The sequence below is a fragment of the Saimiri boliviensis genome, chromosome 12 (genome assembly GCF_048565385.1).
Source record: "Saimiri boliviensis isolate mSaiBol1 chromosome 12, mSaiBol1.pri, whole genome shotgun sequence".
Lineage (NCBI taxonomy): Eukaryota > Metazoa > Chordata > Mammalia > Primates > Cebidae > Saimiri > Saimiri boliviensis.
In genome coordinates this window covers 20877136-20895202 of record NC_133460.1, presented here as the reverse complement: position 1 = coordinate 20895202, position 18067 = coordinate 20877136, and the positions used below count along the sequence as shown (strand labels likewise).

The following is an 18067-nucleotide window of genomic DNA, read 5'->3' as shown; positions in this document are numbered from 1 at the left end:
CTCGCGCTCGCGCTCGCGCCCGCTCCAGCCTCTTGTGTGTCCTCGCGCCCCCCGCCCGCCCTCCCCGCGCGCAGTGTGCTCCGCTCCCCCCACCCTCCTCCTCCCCCCGCCCGCCCCGCGCGCCTCCTCCCCGGGTTCCCCCTCCCCCACCGCCGCCTCCTCCTCCTCCCGCCCCAGGGTGAGCGCGAGCCACCTCCCTCCCTCCCTTCGCCATGGATCCCAGCAACTGGAGCAGCTTCATCTTCCAGGTAACAACCCCCTCCCCCCGCCCCCACCCCCCTGCCCACACCCCCTCCTGCCCGCCCTCCCTCCCGTCCCACCCCCCCTCCGCGCGCCCGGTGCGCGCGCAGCTGTCCCCCTCCCTCCCTCGCGCCCTCCCCCGCCCTCCCCGAGGCGCCGGCTGGGCGCGCGCGCGGCGGGGGCCGAGGCTGCTCCCTCGCTCCCCCCACCCCGCCCCGCCAGGCTCCAACCGCCGCCGCCGCCGCCGCCGCCGCCCGGGCCCCCGCCCCCGGCCCCGGCCCCGGCCCCGCGGGGCCTCCCGCCCCCACCCAGGGGGCGTCGCCGCCGCCGTCGCCGCGGCGCTCCGCGGCCCGCAAGGCGCCCTCCTTCCCTCCCGCCGGCCGGGGTGCGCGGGCGGCGGGGCGGCCCGCGGGCCATGCGTTCGGCGCGGCCCAGGCCGGCCGGCCGGGGGCGGCGCCCCGAGCCTGGGCCCCGCGCGGCCCGCGCCCCCGGCCCCCGCTGAGCCCCGGGGGCCCCGCTGCGGCCGAGGCCATGTTCCCGGTGTTCCCTTGCACGCTGCTGGCCCCCCCCTTCCCCGTGCTGGGCCTGGACTCCCGGGGGGTGGGCGGCCTCATGAACTCCTTCCCGCCACCTCAGGGTCACGCCCAGAACCCCCTGCAGGTCGGGGCTGAGCTCCAGTCCCGCTTCTTTGCCTCCCAGGGCTGCGCCCAGAGTCCATTCCAGGTGAGTAGGGCCCGCCGCGGCGGCCAGGGCCGGGGGGGCGCCCGCCCGCACCCGCGGCCCACTCGGCGCCTTGTTTCCGCAGGCCGCGCCGGCGCCCCCGCCCACGCCCCAGGCCCCGGCGGCCGAGCCCCTCCAGGTGGACTTGCTCCCCGTGCTCGCCGCTGCCCAGGAGTCCGCCGCGGCCGCTGCGGCCGCCGCCGCCGCTGCTGCCGCCGTCGCTGCCGCGCCCCCGGCTCCGGCCGCCGCCTCCACGGTGGACACAGCGGCCCTGAAGCAGCCCCCGGCGCCCCCTCCGCCACCCCCACCCGTGTCGGCGCCTGCGGCCGAGGCCGCGCCCCCCGCCTCCGCCGCCACCATCGCCGCGGCGGCAGCCACCGCCGTCGTAGCCCCAACCTCGACGGTCGCCGTGGCCCCAGTCGCGTCTGCCTTGGAGAAGAAGACAAAGAGCAAGGGGCCCTACATCTGCGCTCTGTGCGCCAAGGAGTTCAAGAACGGCTACAACCTCCGGAGGCACGAAGCCATCCACACGGGAGCCAAGGCCGGCCGGGTCCCCTCGGGTGCTATGAAGATGCCCACCATGGTGCCCCTGAGCCTCCTGAGCGTGCCCCAGCTGAGCGGAGCCGGCGGGGGAGGGGGAGAAGCGGGGGCCGGCGGCGGCGCGGCCGCAGTGGCCGCCGGTGGCGTGGTGACCACGACCGCCTCGGGGAAGCGCATCCGGAAGAACCACGCCTGCGAGATGTGCGGCAAGGCCTTCCGCGACGTCTACCACCTGAACCGACACAAGCTGTCGCACTCGGACGAGAAGCCCTACCAGTGCCCGGTGTGCCAACAGCGCTTCAAGCGCAAGGACCGCATGAGTTACCACGTGCGCTCACATGACGGCGCTGTACACAAGCCCTACAACTGCTCCCACTGTGGCAAGAGCTTCTCCCGGTGTGCACGGGGCCTTGGCCGCCCACTAGGCCGTGGGGCGGGAGGGACGCGACAGAGGTGGCCTGGCCGTGGCTGGCGGGGAGGGAGGTGGCTGCTGAGGCTGGGGAAGGGGAGCCCCTCCCAGGGCGGAGGGAGGAAGCCTCTCCGGGTTACCAGGGAGCAGGGGGTGGTCCTTTGCCAAGGAGGTGGGCCTTGGGGTTGACGGAAGCTTCTCGTGGGAGGAGGCGGTGGAGGCGGCGGAGGCGGCCTCGGCTGCCGGGCTGGAGGGGAGGGATTTCCTGCCGAAGTGGCGCTGTGACGGCCCGGGCTCCGGGAGGAGGCGCAGGGATCCTCGGAAAGGCCTGCGGTGCAGTTTGGCGGATTTGGAGCTCACCGCTTCTGCCCTAACCCCAACCCCAACGTGTCCCCAGGCCGGATCACCTCAACAGTCACGTCAGACAAGTGCACTCAACAGAACGGCCCTTCAAATGTGAGGTAGGACGCCCGCCGCCTCCAGTCCTGCTTTTCATGATTTTGACCCTCATGGTAGCTGTCTGAGTTCAGCCTCTCAGACCCCCTTTTTCTCTCTCTTCTTTTTGCCTTTTCACTCCATTTTCTCATTCCTCCTTCAAGGCCTCGTCATCTCACTCTCGTTTCCTACAGATCAAAGATCCCCAAGGCTCTGATTCCTTTAACCTCTTGCTCCCCCCTCCCCAGCCCCCGAAACTTTAACTCTCCTGTGACACCCCCCACGCCCCTCCCCCCTCCCCAGAAATGTGAGGCAGCTTTCGCCACGAAGGATCGGCTGCGGGCGCACACAGTACGACACGAGGAGAAGGTGCCATGTCACGTGTGTGGCAAGATGCTGAGCTCGGCTTATATTTCGGACCACATGAAGGTGCACAGCCAGGGCCCTCACCATGTCTGTGAGCTCTGCAACAAAGGTACATGCTGAGGGCTGCCGGGAGGGCCAGGGGCAGAGGGTGGGCGCCTGGCCAGACGCCCTGCCACTGATACAGATTAAGGGTGCTGTAGTCAAGAGCTCGTGGCGTCTAGAGTTCTCCAAGAGGTCAAGGGAGCAGCAGAGGGGGGGCACCTGAATGAGCGTCGTTAGGCTCTGAGAAGTCCTGGCTGGAGGAGATGATCTACCGGAGGGGTTGAACCTCCTGGGCGTGTGTAGGGAGAACGGGAGTGGAACTTGGCTGCTCTGGGTAAGGAGTAGTCAGGGAAGCCAGCTCCAGGGGTTACAAGGCAAGGTTTCTGCCAGGCAGCCACAAGGTCTTGTCTCCAGCTCCTGGGGCAGGTGGAATACACGGGCTTGGCTTTACCAGCACACATCCTGCCCGGGTAGCAGAGAAAGCTGTCTTCAGTCAGACTCACTGGCTACCTGGGGGAGGGGGGAAGGGGCACTGGAGGGAAAGGGACACAGCCGTCTCTGCTGAGGGTCAACCTTGTAAGTGGCTAGGAGTCAGTGTCCTGTCATCTTGGGAGAGGTCTCTCGGCCATAAAGAGTGAGCTCTGTAGGTAACCAGGCTGAGAAGCAGGCACCGAGCAAGCCAGGCCCCAGGCTCAGGGAGGGGCTGTACCCACCAGCCCTAGCAGAGCAGTTGGCCCCAGGCTACCAAGGATGCTGTGGGAGGAGGACAGGGCCATCTGAGGAGGGCGTCCCCCGCCTAGGAGATCAGCCCCGTCTCTGGGGTCTCCGTCTCTGGGCTGACCCCCGCCCCATCCCAATCCACCCCCTAATAGGCTTCACCACGGCAGCATACCTGCGCATCCACGCGGTGAAGGACCACGGGCTCCAGGCCCCGCGGGCTGACCGCATCCTGTGCAAGCTGTGCAGCGTGCACTGCAAGACCCCTGCCCAGCTGGCCGGCCACATGCAGACCCATCTGGGGGGGGCCGCCCCCCCTGTCCCAGGAGACGCCCCCCAGCCACAGCCCACCTGCTGAGGGGGACCCCGCACCCACCAGGCAAGGCGTGGGGCATGGCTAGGGGGCGGGATGGGGGGTGTGGGGGACAAGGGGGCTCAAAGGGCCCAATAGGGGATCTCAGGAAGGCAAGGGATGCCCATGTGCCACTCAGGCTAGGGAGACTTCCAGGCACAGGGAATACCCTTGAGAACTCTGGGTGAGGAGGCAGGCTGAGGCCTCTGGGGACCAGATAGGAAGTGAGCAACGGCTGTGTCCCAGGGGAAGCAGGCTGGGAACCCAGGTCTGGGGTGAGGGCAAGCCTCTTGCCATTCAGATTGCGCTGTGATCCGTGGTGTTTCTCCTGCAGGTACAGGTGAGGTTTGTCCAATGGCGGCGGCAGCGGCAGCAGCAGCGGCGGCAGCAGCTGCGGCAGCAGCAGTAGCAGCTCCTCCCACAGCTGTGGGCTCCCTCTCGGGGGCAGAGGGGGTGCCTGTGAGCTCTCAGCCACTTCCCTCCCAGCCCTGGTGAGCTCCAAGTTGGTTGCGGGGGAGAGGGGAGAATGGAGCAGAGTCCCTTGGTGCAGGCTCCTCTCCCCGCTCTTTTCCCACCAACTCCTCACTACTTCCCCACCAACCGAGGAGCCTCCGGAAGGAAAGGAGGAAGAAATGTTTTAGGAGAATTCGCTAGGTTTTAACGATTTGTTTCTCCTGCTCCTCTCTTCTATCAGACCTGACCCCACACAAACCTGTCCTCTCAGTTGTGTTGAAGTCCCCTGGACAGTGGGCAGGGGTGGCAGAGGACAGGAGCAGCCACTGCCCGTACCCCCTCTCCTCTCTGTAAGCCCGTGCCCTGTCCTCCCAGGGACTTGTGAGCCTCTTCCCTCAATGGTTCTCTTCCTCTCCTTCCAATCCTCTCCCCCTGCTGTCTGCTGCCCCGCCCTGGGGAGTTGGTGCTTTCTTTTCCTTTTTCTTTTTTTTCTTCCATGGGGAGGGAGGAGAGGAAGGAGGGAGATCAGAGCTTCTGTCCCAGAGAGGGAAAGCGGTGAGGTTTGAGGAGGGGCAGAAGCAGGGCCCGCAAAGGTTGTACCTTCATAAGGTGGTAGGGAGTTTGGGGTCAGGCCCTGAACATTGTCCTACTTGAGAATCTGTCAAAAAAAGTTCAGGGGAGCAGAAGGAGGAGCCAGGAGGGCCAGAGGCAGAGGAGAGATGGAGTTTTAGGGGCCAGGGTGAGCGAGGGGTCCAGGGCCTAGAGGTGCTTCCTGGGGGTGGGGGAATGCAGCCAGTGTCCCCCTCCCCTCTTCCACCCCAGCTCCAGCCCTGGTCTTGTCTTTTCATCCCTCTTCCCCACGACAGAAGAAGCTGTGGCCCTGGCCATGTCATCGTGTTCCTGTGTCCCCTGCATGTACCCCACCCTCCGCCCCCTTCTTTTGCGCGGACCCCATTACAATAAATTTTAAATAAAATCCTGTTTCTGGTTCTGGATTGATTGAATTGCCCTCACCAAGCAACTGCCCCCACCCCCAAGGGTTTCTCCCCGGTCTGGTGTCAGTCCAGCCTTGCTCTGTCCTGTGCGGCTGTGGGGTTCTGGGTCCGCCTTCCCCAGGGGGAGCCCTAGTGGCGGCAGCACACATTTAGGGTGGGGCCAAGGCTCCCAAGGCTGTGGATCGCAAGTTCCAGGTCTCTGGGGAATTCCCAATCGGGACAAACCCAGAATAGCCCCTGCAGGTTTGAAGAGGCCCCGTTAGAAACCCAAACAGCTGCAAGACTGGAATGCCGCCCTCTGTCCACACCCGTGGCCACTACTCAGCCCCCAGCCGCATCCCTCCTTGCTCCCGTCACAGCCCTGAGGCAACGGTGGGTGATGGGGCTGCGGAAAGGCTGAGGAGTCCCAAGCTCTGTGGCTGTTGCCAGGTTCAGAATGAATGCTGCACCTGTCCCTCATCCTGGGCGTGGGCCACCCCGTGTTTACACGGGCTCCTCTGCCCTGCCCCCTCCTCCAGGCCGGCCCTGCAGCCTCTGCCCTGCCCCTTGGAATTCCCTTTCCTGTCCCCGCTTCGTCCTTTCCAGGGCCCCTTTTTTGAGCCTTCCAGCGCCCGTTGCTGCTGCTGCTTTCTGCAGGCTCCGTTCTCTCGAAACCCCACCCTGCGCGGCTTCTGCAGCCTCCCCGCGTCTTGCCCCATCTTCCTTGTCCTCCTCGTAGGGGCACCTCCACCCGGTCCTGCCTGCCTCACTGGTCCCGTATCCTCGCAGAACCCTCTCCGTTTTCCCCCAAACCCCCGACTCTTCCAGGAATCCCGGTGACCGTTGACGGGAGGGGCCGGGGACTTAGGAAGGAGGCCGCCCCGCCTGGAGGCGCGCGTGGGAAGGGGCAGGGAGGGGGCGCGAGTGGTCCCCGGGCCGGTTGCCTGGGTAACGCGTGGCTCCTTTGGGCTGGCGGGAGGGGCCGGAGGCTCGCGAGGGGCGGGGGCGGCGCGCGGCGGCGGCGGCGGAGGAGCGCAGGGGAGGGGACCGGAGAGGAGGGGATGAGCACAAGGGAGGGGAGAGGAGGGAGACCCGCCGCCTCCCTCCCTCCCTCCCTCACTGACTTGCTCCCTCCCGGGCTGCGGCTGCTGTAAAAGCCAGCAGCGGCAGCGGGAGTTGTCCGGAGGCCGGCGTCGAGGTGAGACCCGGGCAGACTGAGGCTGCGGGTAGGAGTGGACCGACCGACGGCCGACGCCGGGCGGGCTGCACGGGAATGCGGGTGTCTAGAGGGCTGGTGGTGGTGCTGGGCGGGCTGAACCATCGGGAGAAGGCGCCAACCCACCGAAGGCGAGGGAAGCCCCGGGAGAGGGGCTGACAGGGGACCGGAGGAGATAACCAAGTCAGGCTCCCTCGGGGAGATCCTGGGAGGGGCGGGGGCGTCCTCGCCCTAAACGCGCAGCTAGAAAACCCGCACCGCCTGGGCGCCCCGGGAGGAGGGGAGGATGCAGAGGGAGTGGAATGCGAATGTCGAGTTCTCTGCCCAGTCTGCCTGTCGGAGTGTTGGGTGTTTGCACAGCTCGTTGATTTTGGGGTGCTGGGGCATCGGCTGGGATCTGAGAGTGTGGATCTTGTCGGATGGACCCAGGGAGAGACCATGGAGAAGGTCCTGTTTACAAAAGGGTTAATCTTCCCCAGGGCTCTCCAAGCGGAAGACTTAGAGTAGGAGCACTCCACCCCCAGGGATGTCCCACCCTAAGGCAAAGGAAACCCCAACTTTTCTTACTTTCCCTAGAGGCATTGCAAGCCTGGCCCTGAGACAGGAATGTGGCCCCATTGGGCTTGCAGTGCTGAGCGCCCTCCTCCCTCCTCACCCGAAGCCTGTCTTCTCCTCTTCCAGGGTTCTCGGCTGTCTCTGCTAGTCCATCCTCCCTGTAGGGGTTCTCTCCCCTCTCCCATTTCAAGATGGCAACCACTAGCTCTGAGGTCTCGGAAATGAAGGGGGTTGAGGAGAGTCCCCAGGTTCCAGGCGAAGGGCCTAGCCGTTCTGAAGCTGAAACTGGCCCTCCCCAGGTCCTAGCAGGGGTCTCAGACCAGCCAGAGGCCTCGAAGCCAGGCCCAGACACCACTGCAGCCCCTGTGGACTCAGGGCCCAAGGCTGGGCTGGCTCCAGAAACCACAGAGATCCCAGCTGGGGCCTCAGAAACAGCCCAGGGCGCAGACCTCAGCTTCAGCCCAGGAGGGGAATCAAAGGCCAACTGCAGCCCGAAAGAGCCATGTCAAGAAACAGTGTCCAAACCAGAAGTGAGCAAAGAGACCACTGAAGACCAGGGGTCCAGGCTTGAGTCTGCAGCCCCACCTGAGCCAGCCCCAGAGCCTGCTCCCCAGCCAGACCCCCAGCCAGATTCCCAGCCCACCCCCAAGCCAGACCTTCAACCGGAGCTCCCTACCGAGGAAGACCCCACCCCTGAGATTCTGTCTGAGAGTGTAGCGGAAAAGCAAGAGAATGGGGCAGTGGTGCCCCTGCAGGCTGGCGATGGGGAAGAGGGCCCAGCTCCTGAGCCTCACTCACCACCGTCCAAAAAATCCCCCCCAGCCAATGGGGCTCCCCCCCGAGTACTGCAGCAGCTGGTTGAGGAGGATCGACTGGGAAGAGCACATAGTGGGCATCCGGGATCTCCCCGAGGTAGCCTGAGCCGCCACCCCAGCTCCCAGCTGGCAGGTCCTGGGGTGGAGGGGGGTGAAGGCACCCAGAAACCTCGGGACTACATCATCCTTGCCATCCTGTCCTGCTTCTGCCCTATGTGGCCTGTCAACATTGTGGCCTTCGCTTATGCTGTCATGGTGAGCCCCATGGGACCCTGGCCCAAGCCTGCTGTGGCTCCCGGCTTCCCGCCAGTGCTGGGACAGAGGCCCAGGAGTAACCATGCCTTTCCTCCCTTCTCTTTGCATGGATCCCACCTCCCCAATTCCAGGGCCTTTGTTTGCCTCTCCCTAGGACCTAACCCTGTGAGCCACCACTGCCCTGCCCCTTTGGGTGGGAGGGATATGGAGACACACATGTCACACAGCCTTGCTGACCTGTGCCTTCCTTCCTCTGCCCCTCCTCTCCTCCTTCCTCCACCCGCCCCCCCACTCCCCCTTCCTCCCTTATCCTCCGTCCATGGGGCTGGCCTCTCTCTTCTGGATGACTTTTCCACCTGATCCCTTCTGGGCTGGCTTCTCCTGACCCTGGCCATGTGCCTCCACCCCTCACCCTAACCCCAGTCCCGGAACAGCCTGCAGCAGGGGGACGTGGATGGGGCCCAGCGTCTGGGCCGTGTGGCCAAGCTCTTAAGCATCGTGGCGCTGGTGGGGGGAATCCTCATCATCATCGCTTCCTGCGTCATCAACTTAGGCGGTGAGTGGGGGCTTGGGACAGGCAGGGGAGGAGTGGAAGGGTTGGCAAGGGCAGCTTTACTAACCCCTGCCCCTGCTCTCTCCTGTCTGTCCTCCTTACCTCTCCTTTGTCGCTCCTTGTCCCCCCCCACCAACCTATCCTTCCCTCTCCTCTCCCACAGTGTATAAGTGAGGGGCTCTGCCCCGAATCCCAAGACTTTTCTTCCTGTTGGGAGCTGCCTTGGGCCCATCCCTCCCCTGGGGGGAGCCCAACTGATGGCCCTGGCCCCCACCCCTAAGGACCAAGGGAGCCTGAGCGGCCTTGTTTACAGCTTCTGTCCTGCTCCTGCATCTTGCCAGGCTCTTCTGCCAACTGTAGGCCTCCCTCATCCCTGCACTGGTTCCAACCTCCCTGCACTGCTGCCTGCATCCCCTCCAGCCTCCTGGCCCCCTATCCCTGCACTTCTGGAAACCTCCCTGCACTCTGGAAACCTCCCTGAACACCTCCCCAACTCTTTGCTCTCAGCCTCCCTGCATCTCACCCGGCTGGCCTCCCTGCACTTCCAGCCTCTCCAGTTCTCTGGACCTCCACCCTGGCCTCCTCCTCCCAACTTTCATTGTCTTGGCATCCTCTCCACCCCCAAGTCCTCTCTTCCTTCCCTTCTTTATCATCTCCCCTTCCCTCTCCACTTCCCACCCCCTTCCTCTTCCTGCCTCCTCATCTCCCCTCAGGCATCCTCTTCTCCACCCTCCCCGCACCGTGTCCTCTGCAAAAATGACAGCACTTAGATCAGGCTGGGGGGTGGGGAGCAGTGCTGGGAGAGGGCTCCCCAACCCCGGGCTCCGACTGTTCTCCGCTGGGACCGCCCAGGCTCAGACACCCAAGGGTGCCTTGCAGGTCGCAGAGCTGGCAAGCCGGGCCTCGTGTGGGGACTTCGGCGAGGGTGGCGAGCACTGGTTCCGAACGCGCGCAGGGGAGAAGGGAGGGACAAGGCGCTGACCCTTCCCAGGTCAGCTGGAGTTGACTCGCCCACTTGGGCTTTTCAACCCCAGTCTGCGAGTTTTTCTTGAAGGTGTCGGGGTAGATTCCTTCACGTGTTTCATAACGAAAGGATCCAAAAAATAGGACCAAAGCTCCCACTGGCAGGAGCGAGGGCGGGGCGGGGAGCTCTATAATTATTTTCTAAGATGACGGGGGAGGTTTGTTGCACGCGACAGCCCGCTGAGGAGGCGGGGACCGAGCTACAGCATGGTTCAGATTTGGCGGGTTGGTTGGTTTGTTTTTCCTTAAAAAAAAAAAAGTATGGGGGAAAAAGAAACTAAAATTCTTTAAAAATATATATATATATATCAAATTGATTTATCCCTTTTTGTATGCCGGATGTTGCATGAGTCTGAAACACCAATAAACGGAGACTGCATGAGACTCGCCTCCAGTCTCGGTTGGTTTCTGTGTTTGTCCCGCCGGCGAGGCGGTGCTGCCTCTCTTCCCGCAGACCCTTTTTTTGTGTAATATGCGCATGCGCCGTCCCGGTGGCCATCTTTACTATGGGCTGAAGCCTGCGCGCCTACCCGCGCATGTGCAAGCCTTCCCTCGCTTTCCTCTTCAAGTATCCTTGAGTGGAGCGGTGCCTCCCGCGCCATTTCTGTGCGCCTGCGTACTGTGACCCTGCGCAGCCCGGGAGGCGGGTCTTAGCTCCAGGTGCGTACGGTCGCTGAATTGACGCGGCCAACAACTGCGAGGTCCGGAGAGAGGGCGCCGCGTCCAGGTGTGGAGAGGGGCGACGTGGAAGCGGGACGAGTGGCCCGCCCTTCTCTTCCCCTTCTCGGGCTCGGAAAGTGGTTTCTGCGGGGCCCCGGCCGGACCTCGATCCCTGGGGCGGGGTCCTTGGCGGGGACTGAGCGCCCCCTCCCGGGGACGGGCGGTGTGGCCGCGGAGTCCTCTGCGGGATCCTGATGAGCTGAAGACGGTCCCGAACTCTCCCGGGGAGCCCGATCCCTGAGGGATCCTGGCTTCGGACTCCAGCATCTGTCGTCGCGGGGTCCCTGCCCTAGGGCCCTATGTCCCTTGCCCGGGGCCATGAAGACACTGCGGCCACCACGGCGGCGCCTCTGTCTGAAGAAGGGGAAGTGACCTCCGGCCTCCAGGCTCTGGCCGTGGAGGATGCCGGAGGCCCCTCCGCCTCGGCCGCTAAGGCCGAGGACGAGGGAGAAGGAGGCCGAGAGGAGACCGAGCGTGCGGGGTCCGGGGGCGAGGAGGCGCAGGGAGAAGTCCCCAGTGCCAGTGGGGAAGAGCCCGCCGAGGGGGACTCCGAGGACTGGTGTGTGCCCTGCAGCGACGAGGAGGTGGAGCTGCCCGCGGATGGGCAGCCCTGGATGCCTCAGCCCTCCGAAATCCAGCGGCTCTATGAACTGCTGGCTGCCCACGGTACCCTGGAGCTGCAAGCCGAGATCCTGCCCCGCCGGCCGCCCACGCCTGAGGCCCAGAGCGAAGAGGAGAGATCCGATGAGGAGCCGGAGGCCAAAGAAGAGGAAGAGGAAAAGTAAAGGCACACCCGTACACCTTGTCCCGGGGCTGCTCCCCTGATGGCTGGAGGAAGTAGGGAGGGGAAAATGTGGGACCCAGGATCCCGGAAAGCGGAGGGAGGGAAGCCAGCGAGGGAGGAGGAGTGGGCAGGGGAGAAGCACACGTGTGGGTGGCCGGGAGGACCGCCCTCACCCTCCACTCTGTTCACCTGTCCCAGACCACACATGCCCACGGAATTTGATTTTGATGATGAGCCAGTGACACCGAAGGACTCCCTGATTGACCGGCGACGCACCCCAGGTACAAAGGAGAGGGGAAGGTTGGGGAGGTGAAGGGTGTCAGTTACGCCAGATCAGCTCCCCTAGAGGCCTTTGCTTGCTGCTTCAGGTGCCACATAACTTCAGCCACAGGAGAGAGCATTCACCAGTAGTACCCTCTTTATGACTTAGACTACTAACTTCGTTTTCCTTTTTTTGTTTTAAGACAGAGTCTTGCTCTTGTCGCCCAGGCTAGAGTGCAGTGGCACGATCTCAGTTCACTACAACCTCCACCTTCTGGGTTCAAGCAGTTCTCCTGCCTCGGCCTCCAAGTAGTTGGGATTACAGACTCGAGCCACCACGCCGGGTTTCACCATGCTGGCCAGGCTGGTCTCTTAACTCCTGACCTCGTGATCCACCCACCTCCGCCTCCCAAAGTGCTGGAATTACAGGCGTGAGCCACTGTGCCCAGCCCCTTGTCTTCCTTTAAGAGACTGTTATAATACAAAAAATTAGTTGGTTGTGGTAGCCAACGCCTGTAATCCCAGCTACTGGAGAGGCAGAATTGCTTGAGACTTGGAGGTGGAGGTTGCGGTGACCTGAGATCACGCCGCTGCACTCTAGCCTGGGCCACGGAGTGAGACTGTTTTAAAAAAAAAATTACAGATAATTTCTTAAAAACACACACACAAAAAAACTAGTCATTGATTCTGGAAAATTACAAATAATTATATTATGTTTCCCATTCCCAGAAGTCCAGGTCCTGGCCTTACAATATTATGTAACTCACATCCCTCTACTACCATGTACATCTTTAATCACACCAGTGACCCCATTTCCCACCCCACAGGCCTTTCTAGAATTTACCCGCAGAGTCATGTCTTTTTCTTTTCTTTTTTGGAGAGACAAGGTCTTGCTACGTTGCCCAGACTGGTTGGTCTCAAACTCTTGGGCTCAAATGATCATCTGCCTGGGTCTCCCAAAATGCTGAGATTACAGGCATGAGTCACCGCACCCAGCCTAGAGCCATTCTTGATTTCTGTCTCTTACCAGCACTTTCACACCAACAGCAAATCTTGCTTACTACAAAATGTACATTCCAAGTACCTCTGCTGCTCTCCACTTTCAACACCACATCCCCATTCAAGCCACCATCTTTGCCTGGATAGTTGCAGTGGCTCCTAACTGGGCTCTCCGCTTCCAGTTTCTGCAACTCAGATGATCATTTTAAAATATAAATCGTGTCACTTTTTTTTTTTTTTTTTTTTTTTTGAGACGAAGTCTCTCACCCAGACTCAGACTGGAGTGCAGTGGCACGATCTCGGCCCACTACAGCTTTCACCTCCTGGGTTCAATTGATTCTCCTGCGTCAGCCTGCTCAGCAGCTGGGATTACAGGCACATGCCACCACGCCTAGCTAATTTTTGTAATTTTTAGTAGAGATGGGGTCTTGCTATGTTTGCCAGGCTGGTCTTGAACTGCTGACCTCAAGTGATCTGCCCGCCTCAGCCTCCCCAAGTGCTGAAATTACAGCGTGAGCCCCTGCGCCTGACCATAAGTCATGTCACTTTTCTACTTAAAATTTTCCAAGGGATTCCGTCTTGCCAGGGAAGAGCAAGAATGCCAGCTCTCTGCACTCTTCTCTGAACAGAACTCTGTTCTTGTCCTGGGCCTTTACCCTTGCCATCCCCCCTCCCCCATATGGTCCTCCCTGCTTTTCACAATGCTCATGCCATCCTGTCATTCAAGACCTTCGCCACTCACCCTTTCTGAGGGCCAACCCTGAACCTCAGGTCATCCTAGACGGAGGCCTGGGGACCTGCATGTTTAACTAGCTCCCCAAGTGATGAGTGAAGTTCAGGCAGGTCTGGTGCGCACCGCCTCCATCCTTCCCATGTATCTTACCTTCCCCTTCTCCAGGAAGCTCAGCCCGGAGCCAGAAACGGGAGGCCCGCCTGGACAAGGTGCTCTCTGACATGAAGCGACACAAGAAGCTGGAGGAGCAGATCCTTCGTACTGGGAGGGACCTCTTCAGCCTGGACTCGGAGGACACCAGCCCCACCAGCCCCCCACTCCGATCTTCAGGGAGCAGTCTCTTCCCTCGGCAGCGAAAATACTGACTCCTGCTGCTCCTGCCTCTAGGGTGCAGCGTCTGTACCTGCTGGAGCCTGGGCCCTCCTTCCCCAGCCGAGACACTGAGAAACTTGGAAAGAAGAGAGAAACCCCAAGCTCCCAAACAGCACGTTGCAGGAAAGAGGAAGAGAGAGAAAAAAGAGAGTGTGTGTGTGCGTGTGAAAGGAAGTGTGTGTGTGTGTGTGTGTGTGTGTGTGTGTGCATGTTTTCTACTGAACACCTATTTGGAGACTGGGACTGAATTTTCTGAGTCTGAAATAAAAGATGCAGAGCTATCATCTCTTAAGAGGAGTGATTATAGCCGGAGCCTCAATAGTTTGGCCCCACTTGAAGGGAGAGGCAGAACTGTATTCACCCAGATTGGAAAATGAAAGCCAGATGGGCAGAGGCGCCCTCAGTTAGCACCTGCCTTGTCTCGGGCTCTCCAGCCCCTCCCAGCCATACCCCAGTGCCACCAGCTGGCTCCAAGCAGAAACTGATTAGCGGGCAGGGTTCGGTGTGCCTTCAGCTGCCGCAGAGACAGCCCAGAGGACAAAATGAGAACCAGCTGCAAGGGCCCTTTAACTCCCAAGCCCCACCCCTGGGCCAGGCCAGGCCTGGCTTGGCCTGCCGGGAAGTGATCCCCAGGGCTGGGTGAGAGTTCCCCATCTCAGGCGTGTGTTGCAGCTAGCCCCACTTCTAGATGTGAGTACGCGGTACTGGCCCCCCAAACCCCAAATCGGGCAGATCTTTGTATCCCTTGAGGCTCTCTAACCCTGTCCTGTTTACAAGGGCCTTGCTTCTGCTGGGGGGCAGGGAAAACCTGAATCAGAGTGGGAAAGGAGGATGGGTGGTGGCTTTGCTTTGGGAGATTTCACTTTCCAGTAATTGGAGTTTTCTGGGTTTTTAAGTAAAAGTCGATTAACTACTCACTGACACTGTCCCCCACTGCCCTGCAACTCTCGGGCCTCTGATTCAGGGTTTCACATGAGACGTCAGGTGGGCAACCTCACAGGGTCCATTCAGACCCCATCTCGGAGCTAGATTGGTGCTTGCTCTACTCACCTGCACTGTCCTGGGGACCTGGGCTCTGACCTGTCACCTTGAGCCCTAAGAATGTGACCTGTCCACATTCAGGACCCTTAACTCTGACAGAGGAAGCTTTCCTACTGCCCCATGCAGGGCTGGGCCAGATGTTGGCCTCAGCCGATCATTCCGGAAGTCATTAGAGTGATTTCCAGAAGGCACAGAATTTGGAAACCAAGGTTCTTGCCCTTTTTGGGAGGATGCTTAGTTGTACCCACCAGGCTGAGATTCTGGGGATCTTAGAGCAGTCCCTTGGGTAGGGGTGACAGGCTGATGGCCCCCATGTCCTCTGCTCCTTGCCTGGGTGACCCCTGTGTGATGGGGGAAAGGCTAGCTGTCACGTGGGGTGTCAGGTGGCTCTCCCAGAAACTCCCTTGGCACACAGAGCACTGGGTTGGCCCTGGGGTGTGGCTGTTTGGACAAGACAGCCCTCTGTAGCCTCGAGCAGGTAGGGAGGCCACCTTGAGTGGGTGGCCCAGAGACAGCCTGAGGGCTCCAAGGTAACAGGGTGCTCAGGTTACCTTGGGTGCTGCCCTCCCAGGTTCTGGGGGAACAGAGGCTGGGCACTGGCCCGGGTTATAGAAAACATTCACCTTTGAACTGCCGTTGGCACCATCTGGGAAAGTACCCAGCCCCACCCCAGTCCTCGAGTCCTTGTTCTCGGTTTAGAATCTTCCTGTTTCTGCCTGAGAAGCCACTCCCTCCTGGTTCGTAGTCTCTGCAGTCATGATGCCCAGAGCCGACTTTCAGCTTCATCCTTTGATAACTGCGTGCTCTTGGGCAAGTTTCTTAACTTTCAGGCTCTTGTGAGGATAACATGAGTTAATTGAGGCCTGACACAGATTAAGCTCACAGTAAGTGAGAGCTGTTACTTGGGAGGGGGGGGGCGTTTGCCTAGAACACAGGGTCCAGAGGCTGTCCCCCGGAAACCTAGACCCAGTGGGTCAGAAGTGAGGCCTGCAAAAAGCAGCTGGAGTGGGGTTAAGAATTCCAGCCCAGGGCTGGGAATGGTGACTCAGGCCTGTAATCCCAGCACTTTGGGAGGCCCAGGTGGGAGGATGGCTTGAGGCCAGGAGTTGCAGACCAGCCTGAGCAATATGGGGAGACCTCCGTCTCTGTTTAGTGGGGTGGGGGGGAAGGGGGGTTAGGTTTTTCTTTAAAAAAAAAAAAAAATTCCAGCTCACTCCTACGATTAGGCAAGTTTAGAAAATATTGCTGTAGATGAGGGGTTCTGAAGCTTGGTTCGTGGGTCGTATCTGATCCAGTTGGTTCTTGCCTCCAGTGACTGGTGTTAATTGGCAGGAATAGGGGGGAGGGAGAACAAGTGGAAAATCTGGGCTAGCTGAGCTGTTCTGTCTCCCCCTTACCTCCTGAAGGCCACCAGGCTGTTTCCTCTCCCGCAAGGTGGCCCAGTTGGGCTGGAGCTCAGATACGATTTCCTTGGGAAGAGAAGTTCCTAAAACTGTGTGGCTTTTTAAAAAGGCAATTTATGTGAGACAGATTCTCAATTTCCATTAATGATCCCCTAAAGCGGGTAAACCAGGAAGCCACTGGGTGGAAATAGGCTGTTGGTAATTCCTGAGTCATGTGACTCATTCTCTAACTAGACTAGAATATTTAACTTAAATCAGCGAGGAGAAACTCCATGAAGTTGTGTTCCTGTTTATACCAAACTTTACCTGCCTTTTCCTGAACCTGAAGCTGTGGGAGGTCTGGGGACAGGGCTGAGTCACCGACCCAACCTCCAACCTCTGGATCGCCGGAACCAAGAGCCCTGGGGCTGGGAACAAAGGAGGCTGCTTGGACCTGGGTAAGGGAATGGGCTGGAGGAGAAGTACAGTTCCCTGCCCTTGACGAGCAGCCTGCAATTGGAGCTGTGTGTTTTTGTTTTTGAGACAAGAGTCTCAGTCTGTTGCCCAGGCTGGAGTGCAGTGGGACAATCTCAGCTCACTGCGACCTCTGCCTCCTGGGTTCAAGCAATTCTCCTGCCTCAGCCTCCTGAGTAGCTGGGATTACAGGTGCCCACTACCACACCTAACCAACGTTTTGTATTTTTAGTAGGGACAGGGTTTTACCACGTTGGCCAGGCTGGTCTCGAACTCCTGACCTCAGGCAATCTGCCCACCTCAGCCTCCAAATGTGCTGGGATTACAGCTACCATGCCAAGCCTGGAACGGATCTTTATCCTCCTTCCAGGTCCTACTGTGCATCAGAGACCCTCTATCCTCTAATACCTCTGATTTCAGAAAGCAGTCACTTTTTTTTTCTTTTTCTTTGAGATGGTCTCAAAAAAAAAAAAAAAATTCATTGAGAGTGCATGCACTCTGTTGCCCAGGTTAGAGTGCACTTGTGAGCTCCATTTATGGCTCACTGCAGCCTTGACCTTCCAGGTACAGGCAATCCTCCCACCTCAGCCTCCAAAGCAGCAGGGACCACAGGTGTGTGCCACCACACCTAGCTAGTATTTTTCATGATTTTGGTAGCAATGGGGTCTCCCTGTGTTGCCCAGACTGGTCTTGAACTCCTAGCCTCAAGCGATCTTCCCACCTTGGCCTCCCAAAGTGCTGGGATTACAGGCGTGAGTCACCAAGCCTGGTCAACAGTCACTTTCATTCTCACTTCACTGGAGAGGAAGGCTCAGAGGCTAGTAAGTGGCCCAGGGGCATGCTGCCAGTGCTAAAAACTGCTGGAGTGACACTTTCCCACTGGCTCTCAATCCTGGCTATATATTAAGAGTCAGAGGGGAGAACTTTTTAAAATTGCAGTGCTTGAACCTCACCCAGTCCAATTAAACAGAATCACCAGAGATGGATGGCTTTAAAAAAGATCTCCAGGAATTGCCTGAACCCAGGAGGTGGAGGTTGCGGTGAGCCAAGATCGCGACATTGCACTCCAGCCTGGGTAACGAGAGTGAAACTGTCTCCAAAAAAAAAAAAAAAAAAAAAATATCTCCAGAAGGCCAGGCACTGCAGCTCATGCCTGTTATCCTAGCCCTCTGGGAGGTCGAGGTGGGTGGATCACTTGAGGTCAGGAGTACCAGACCAGCCTGACCCACATGGTGAAACCCTGTCTCTACTAAAAGAGAAATAGGAAATTAGCTGGGTGTGGTGGTGTATACCTGTAATCCCAGCTACTTGAGAGGCTGAGGCAGGAGAATTGTTCAAACCCAGGAGGCAGAGGTTGCAGTGAGCCAAGATGTTGCCATTGCCCTCCAGTCTGGGCAACGAGAGCGGAACTCTATCTAAAAAAAAAAAAAAAAAAAAAAAAAAAAAAAAAAAAAAAAAAAAAATCCAGATGACTAGTGTGCAGCCTGAGCCATGAGTCTCTGCTTTAGACCAGAGCTGCTCAGACTTTAACGTGTGTGCAAGTCGTTGGCAGTCAAGTTATGATGCCGAGGATTCAGTGGCTTTGGGGTGGGGCCCCAAGGCTGCATTGCTAACAAGCCTCCAGGTGGTACCACTC

The 18067-nt window shown here is 59.8% G+C and overlaps 4 protein-coding genes and 1 long non-coding RNA gene across 12 annotated transcripts in view; 4 read left to right on the top strand and 1 right to left on the bottom strand.

Moving 5' to 3' along the window:
* The first annotated feature begins 143 nt into the window (after positions 1-143).
* MAZ (MYC associated zinc finger protein) lies at positions 144-5255 on the top strand. Of its 5 annotated transcripts, XM_074382015.1 has the most exons (7): positions 144-248; positions 877-963; positions 1046-1896; positions 2307-2370; positions 2648-2819; positions 3625-3848; positions 4156-4243. In XM_074382015.1, the coding sequence occupies exons 1-6, from the start codon at positions 213-215 to the stop codon at positions 3825-3827; spliced, it is 1413 nt and encodes a 470-aa protein (XP_074238116.1). In that variant the 5' UTR covers positions 144-212; the 3' UTR covers positions 3828-3848; positions 4156-4243. The 5 variants fall into 5 exon arrangements, with proteins under 5 accessions (XP_074238116.1, XP_039334005.1, XP_039334003.1 ...); XM_039478071.2 differs by lacking the exon at positions 3625-3848 and having other exon boundaries at positions 145-248; positions 4156-5255; XM_039478069.2 differs by lacking the exon at positions 144-248 and having other exon boundaries at positions 550-963; positions 4156-5255.
* LOC101031066 (uncharacterized) lies at positions 2718-3609 on the bottom strand. The gene is made up of 2 exons (XR_745151.3): positions 3326-3609; positions 2718-3214 (listed from the first exon to the last, which is right to left on the bottom strand). It is a non-coding gene; the product is annotated as an uncharacterized LOC101031066 (long non-coding RNA).
* A 998-nt stretch (positions 5256-6253) lies between the features above and the next one.
* Positions 6254-10054, top strand: PRRT2 (proline rich transmembrane protein 2). Of its 4 annotated transcripts, none has more exons than XM_003930091.4 (4): positions 6258-6446; positions 7146-8089; positions 8513-8645; positions 8806-10054. In XM_003930091.4, the coding sequence occupies exons 2-4, from the start codon at positions 7211-7213 to the stop codon at positions 8814-8816; spliced, it is 1023 nt and encodes a 340-aa protein (XP_003930140.1). In that variant the 5' UTR covers positions 6258-6446; positions 7146-7210; the 3' UTR covers positions 8817-10054. The 4 variants fall into 4 exon arrangements, with proteins under 4 accessions (XP_010338994.1, XP_010338995.1, XP_003930140.1 ...); XM_074382017.1 differs by having other exon boundaries at positions 6258-6474; XM_010340692.3 differs by having other exon boundaries at positions 6254-6446; positions 8513-10054.
* A 97-nt stretch (positions 10055-10151) lies between these two features.
* On the top strand, positions 10152-13818 carry PAGR1 (PAXIP1 associated glutamate rich protein 1). Its single transcript, XM_003930093.4, has 3 exons — positions 10152-11166; positions 11368-11450; positions 13328-13818. Exons 1-3 carry the CDS (start codon positions 10685-10687, stop codon positions 13525-13527), a joined length of 765 nt encoding a protein of 254 aa, XP_003930142.1. The 5' UTR covers positions 10152-10684; the 3' UTR covers positions 13528-13818.
* A 229-nt stretch (positions 13819-14047) lies between these two features.
* Positions 14048-18067, top strand: part of MVP (major vault protein) — a 29366-nt gene continuing 25346 nt past the window's right edge. The window contains exon 1 of the mRNA XM_003930086.4: positions 14048-14224. The gene's annotated coding sequence lies outside the window, so the exon portion shown is untranslated. The remainder of the gene's footprint in view (positions 14225-18067) is intronic.

Coding starts and splice junctions, on each gene's coding strand:
- PRRT2 (XM_010340692.3), top strand. CDS start 7,211: ATGGCAACCACTAGCTCTGAGGTCTCGGAAATGAAGGGGGTTGAGGAG. Junction 8,090..8,512: donor CCTTCGCTTATGCTGTCATG/GTGAGCCCCATG, acceptor CCCTAACCCCAG/TCCCGGAACAGCCTGCAGCA.
- MAZ (XM_039478069.2), top strand. CDS start 772: ATGTTCCCGGTGTTCCCTTGCACGCTGCTGGCCCCCCCCTTCCCCGTG. Junction 964..1,045: donor GCGCCCAGAGTCCATTCCAG/GTGAGTAGGGCC, acceptor TTGTTTCCGCAG/GCCGCGCCGGCGCCCCCGCC. Junction 1,897..2,306: donor TGTGGCAAGAGCTTCTCCCG/GTGTGCACGGGG, acceptor ACGTGTCCCCAG/GCCGGATCACCTCAACAGTC.
- PAGR1 (XM_003930093.4), top strand. CDS start 10,685: ATGTCCCTTGCCCGGGGCCATGAAGACACTGCGGCCACCACGGCGGCG. Junction 11,167..11,367: donor AAAGAAGAGGAAGAGGAAAA/GTAAAGGCACAC, acceptor CACCTGTCCCAG/ACCACACATGCCCACGGAAT. Junction 11,451..13,327: donor TGACCGGCGACGCACCCCAG/GTACAAAGGAGA, acceptor CCCCTTCTCCAG/GAAGCTCAGCCCGGAGCCAG.